At 30.2% G+C, this 5,689-nt stretch overlaps 1 protein-coding gene across 2 annotated transcripts; it reads left to right on the forward strand.

Moving 5' to 3' along the window:
• The first annotated feature begins 1,350 nt into the window (after window positions 1-1,350).
• On the forward strand, window positions 1,351-5,436 carry LOC133801336 (uncharacterized). Of its 2 annotated transcripts, XM_062239519.1 has the most exons (6): window positions 1,351-1,836; window positions 1,960-2,230; window positions 2,623-2,781; window positions 3,053-3,202; window positions 3,460-3,545; window positions 5,025-5,154. In XM_062239519.1, exons 1-5 carry the CDS (start codon window positions 1,787-1,789, stop codon window positions 3,523-3,525), a joined length of 696 nt encoding a protein of 231 aa, XP_062095503.1. In that variant the 5' UTR covers window positions 1,351-1,786; the 3' UTR covers window positions 3,526-3,545; window positions 5,025-5,154. The 2 variants fall into 2 exon arrangements, with proteins under 2 accessions (XP_062095503.1, XP_062095493.1); XM_062239509.1 differs by lacking the exon at window positions 3,460-3,545 and having other exon boundaries at window positions 1,354-1,836; window positions 5,025-5,436.
• The last annotated feature ends 253 nt before the right edge of the window (window positions 5,437-5,689 follow it).

The raw sequence follows: 5,689 nt of genomic DNA on the forward strand, positions 1-5,689 counted from the left end.
ATATAATAAAACAAATGATATTTTAATTAATTAAAGGTTTGACATAACTATAATAAATCAAAATAAAGAATAACCCAAAATAGACTTGAGCACTAAATTTAATCTGTAATTTTAAAATATTAATCAAATTAATAATCAAAATGTTATAGTTAAATATATATATATATAAACAAATCAAAATTAAATATTCCTTTCATTCCCTTTCTTATCCTCTACACTAACACAGTCGGCCCTAGAAAGTGCACTATAGCAGATCCTCCACTGCAACAGTCGGCAGCTATTCCACAGGGTTGAAGACAGGGTGACATTCACTCTCTTCCACCACACAACTCCTCCTTTGGGTTGACAATGGAGCTGGCATCGAGCAAAGATCTAGGTGGTCGAGTGGGATGGCTTAAAGGGAGGATTTTGGAAGGTCGAGCAAGGTAACGTTGGTGGGGTTTCTGGTGTCATCGCGCAATTTTGTTGGCTCGCCAAAGAATAGATGGAGCTAATGATCACACTAGAGTTTAACTCATGGTGGTTAGTGAAAACAGATTTGGGTTTTCAACTGATATGATTTGTGTTTATTTCTGGGTTTTGTTTGTTTCTTTTGTTGATCTTTGTTTTCACTAAGGTTTATGGTTTTGAGTATGAGTTTAAATGTGAATATAGTTTAATTGTGGGCTACATTTTATGAATTTGGATAATCTGAGTTTGATATTATGTATGTGTTGTTATTGAATTTTATTTTGCTTAGATGTTTCTTTTTCTTTTTGTTCATATGTTAATATTGTCACGAAATCTGAGTTTGATTTGATAAAATTTTCATTGGTTCATATGTTAATATTGCCACTCTAGCCTTTTAGTTTTGAGTTGTTGCAACATATCGAGAAGAAGAAGAAGAAGAAGAAGAAGAAGAAGAAGAAGAAGAAGAAGAAGATGAGTAGATTAGGGTTAGGGTTTGTGTTTGTAATTTAATTTTAGTTTTAATAAAAAAAATTGATACAAATATGTATTTGGTTTTTATTTAATCAAAATATAATATTTTATTGATTTTTAATTTAATAATATTTTGTTTTAATCATCGGAAATAACTATTTATAAAAGTAAGGGTATTTTAGTCATATTCAAAATAAGTTTGACTAAAATGGGACTCAAGATACTTTTTTGTTCTATTTTGCAAAATATAAGATTTGAATTGTCATTTCACAAAACAGAGTTCGGCAACTTTTGCACAACACATGATCCAAAATGGTATTTAAAGTAAAAAAGAATTTAATATATTATGATGCATATAGTGTAAAATTTCCCTTGTAGAAATCATTAGAAAATAATACTAAAAAAAAATTCCAAAAGTAACTAAAGGTCTCTTGAACTTTTTCTTTTAGTTTGGCTTTTGTTTTTAGTCCTTACCTCATATCTCTCTCTTAAACTTATTTTTTTCTTGTCTTTCTGAATATCTCCAAACACTCCATGTGCTCCACCTTCCATACCCCTTGGTGCCCTTTGGCTTCAAAAGAATCTATCTTTTCCTATGAGAGAGGAGAGAGACAGGCAGACGTGCAGTTCCAATCATGTAGGTTCTTCTGGCACTGCATGTGCATCAATGGCTTCGGCCCACTTCATATTATTCTACACTTCTTTCTCAGCTTCTCTTTGAACTAGTCTTTAACTACTTTATATCATATATATTTTCCTGTATATATATATACATACAAATACAAAAAGATATACACTCTTTCTCCCAATGCCGATCATAACCTGTATGTAAAAAGTACAGCCAAAACTTTAAACATAATACTTGATGCTACTCAAGATGAGCAGTAGTACCGTAGCACCTTGCAGCCGATCATGGTGAGTAGTAATGATTTTTTTTTTATTTGATCCCCACGCCAAGGCTGTCTATACTGTTGTATGTATATCAATGTTTTGTGAATTGGGTTTTGATTATAACTTTGTTTTGTGGTTTGGAAAAAGGTCCATAAGTGAGGACTCATTGAAAAGATATGTTCACTTTGCGAGTGAGAGCTGCATACAAGAGTTACTTTCTGCTTCCGACTCCAACAGAGTTGTTGGGAATAATGGCGCCAGTGGCAGCGATGGATGGAAGGTTCTTACGCTTGAGAATGGAGTTGAGATATCTAAGCGCCGGTCTGGATCTCTTCATGCCTTTCGCAGCCGTTGGCTGCTTAAATCGCTTTCACCTCAGCAGTTCATCACTGTTGCAAATGCCATTGATGCTGCAAAGGTGAAATTTTTGAGTCTATGATTATTGCATATCAACTACATGCATGAGAGCATAAAAAATGAGCAAAAATTAGCTAATTTTGATCAAAACGGTCTTCTCTTCCCCTGGCAAGTTGGAATTGAATCTCAATTTTTGACATAATATCACAAACTTTCCAACTGAAACAAGTTTACTTGCTACTTTGGAAAACATTACCGAAAAAGTTGTCTATTAGTGCTTATCTAGTCTTTTAATTATTCTCAAGGCTGTCTTGTATGAAAAAGACAATATAACTTTAACTTTTGTGGCTTCGTGAAAGGAATCCAACAAGTTTGTGGTTCTGGGTAGTACTTCAAAGATGCATACTACATTTTTTATTTATTGAATTTGTTCTTGTATTTTGAAACCTGCAGCAATGGGACTCTGACTTGGTAGAAGCTAAGTACATCAAGGACCTGGAAGAAAACTTGAGCATAATTCGCCTAAGGTTTGGAGATAGTGCTAAGCCACTGTTTAGAAACAGAGAGTTCATTGTGTACGAGCGACGTGAAACCATGGAAGATGGCACCGTGGTAATTTGTCTAACTTATTTTGTTCATATTAATCTTTAATAAAACTCACCTTTACTAAACAGTTATTTCTTCAACGTTATCTTAACTTGGTAAAATGCATATATAATCTTGTTTTCTCCTTGTACACAATAATAGTAATTGTATCATACAGCGATAAATGAGTAGATGTAGTATAGTCACACACACATATATATATATATATATATATGAAAATTTATATGAATGAATATGGATATGAAAAGGTTGATAGTGAAATTGGGCATATAAATAGGTGGTGGCAGTTGCGTCGTTGCCAAAGGAAATAGCGGCAGGATTGCAGCCAAAGCAAAACAATGCAATCAGGGGACTGTTGCTGCAGTCAGGATGGGTTGTGGAGCAGCTTGAAGGTGATGACTCTTGCATGGTCACCTATGTTGTACAGGTATACTAACTAATCATCCAACTTCCACCCACCTCCTCTTTCTTCTACACTAATAATTACGAAAACAACTTTTTATACTTGGTCACTGATGTGATCGAATTAATTTATAGCACCATTTAGTTGTTATTTTTTTAACATCAAATTACTATTCTAGGACGACTAATTCTCTCTCTTAATTGACATCATCATAATCATGCTAAACATTTCATTATTCTAGCTAGAAAGTGTATTTATTATTATTATTATTATTATTATAGTTGAGATGGATTCCAACCATGGAGTGGAAATCCCACGTGTGGGCCTCACTCATGAGAGTGGTTTAACTCAGCTCAGCTCATGACAGGTCGAAACATCACTTTTCATGGGATAAGCATTGAATAAAAATAGACCTCATCTTTTATTAATTTTACAGTAATATTTTTGTAATTTAAAATATGTATTAATTATTTTTAATGTATATTATATGATCAGTTTTGATATTTAAAAAGATATAATGATATTTGTATGTTTTTTAATTTATCATATAAAAATTTAAAATTTATACTTAAATTACAAATATATTTAAATAAATTTTTATATATATTTAGGTAGAGTAGTATGATTAGGTACACCTACTCTATACTCGCATCATATACATATTTTCTATACTTTATCCTACCCTAAACCTAATATGGATAGAATACCAAGGTAGGATACCCATAAATAAATAGATTTTCGATTAAACTGTCTTCCCTAATTTATATATAATAATTTTACAGTAATATTTTTGTAAAAAACACTTAAAGAATACAGTCTTATTTCTTAAGACATTTATATCCAATCTAATTTTCTGCTTTATATTTTCTTTCTTAAAATACAAAATATATATAATAATATTTTATATATGGTTTAAATTTTGTAATTTTTTTTCATTCTTTTTTTGTTAAAATATATTCATACATAAAGTTTTCTTCTTCTTAAACTAGATTATAATTATATATGTACATATATGCAAGTTCTTAATATTTTTTTTAAAAGTTTTTATACATTACTTTTACAAATATATTAATTTGTATATACATTTACATGGGGTTAAGTGAACCGTTTGAAAATCGATCCATAAATCTATCTAATTACAAAATCAAAAGGGTGGATAAAGATTTTATTTTAATTTTTAATGTTTTATATATTTGTGAGCAATATTTTTGTAAGAAGTTAGAAAATGCTATAAAAAAATTAACCTTATATGAAGGTGCGGACTGGAAAAAATAGATGGTCCCAACAACAGGGCAATATATTATAAAGTGTTTCTCTGGTACTCTTTCATAAAATGACTAGTATACTTATAGTGTTTTTGGTAGTTTGATAATTATAATCCGAATTTTATTTAATATAATTGTGAATATTGTAGTTATGGTAGACACCTCACCAGATTTAGATAAATTATTAATAACTTAAGGTACTGAAAACAAAGTTCAAACGTTATATTGCATCGTGCCTGTTTTTTTTATATGTGTGTGTACACATAATGTCATAGTAAATTATTTTGAATTTTTTTTTGTAATATTTTCTGTGGAATGATGTTATATATTTCTTTCGAAGCACTCGTTGAAATTTTTTCAAACAAAATTTGAAACAAACTACAAATACAATTATTTGATTATATTAAAAAAAAAATTCAAGAAAATATACCTCTAATTCATTTAGGATATTAATTTGATTTATAAATTTTGAGGTCGTTTACAATCCAAATCATTTTAAGGATTTGTGTAATCTATTACAAAACAAAATTTGAGCAAGTCAAAGCTAATAATATCTTTTTGTTTATGTGTCTTTTGAACAGCTAGATCCAGCAGGATGGCTTCCCAAGTGCTTTGTCAATCGGTTAAACAACAAACTTGTTATGATAATTGAGAATCTTAGGAAATTGGCACAAGCCAGTCTGCCCAATTAAATATAGTAAATTAAAACCCTTATGTTATAAATTACTGATGCTAGAATATATATATATATATATATTTATATGAAGTGGTTAATATATTCTTAGTGAGTATACCAATTGTAAGTTTCTGGCAAGTAGAGTTAGAAAGTGACATAAGGTTTTGAACCAAACTATGTGGTTTGATAAATGACACGCATATATGATGTGGAACTGTCCCTCCTCCAAGGGCTGAGTTGAGTCATACCAACTGTAAATTACCCATTCTCTTAATTCAGTATTTTTCAATATCAAAACTAGCTTTTCGATCGTTTTATTTTGTTTTTCAGATTTTTCCTAGAGATTTTACTATACAGTAAACGACTATTATTTTAAAAGTGATTATTGCTAAACCATATTGTGTATAGAGCTGATAAACTGCGTTATAATCAATTGTGTAACATACTACTAATTTGATAAATCATGCTGATAAACTGATGAATATCATGACCATGTTCGTAGTTTGATAAACCAAGCTTGATAACCTATGTTTTAAGCCGATAATAATGTCATAAGCTAAATCAAATACT

This window comes from Humulus lupulus, chromosome 1, assembly GCF_963169125.1.
Source record: "Humulus lupulus chromosome 1, drHumLupu1.1, whole genome shotgun sequence".
Taxonomy (NCBI): Eukaryota; Viridiplantae; Streptophyta; class Magnoliopsida; order Rosales; family Cannabaceae; genus Humulus; species Humulus lupulus.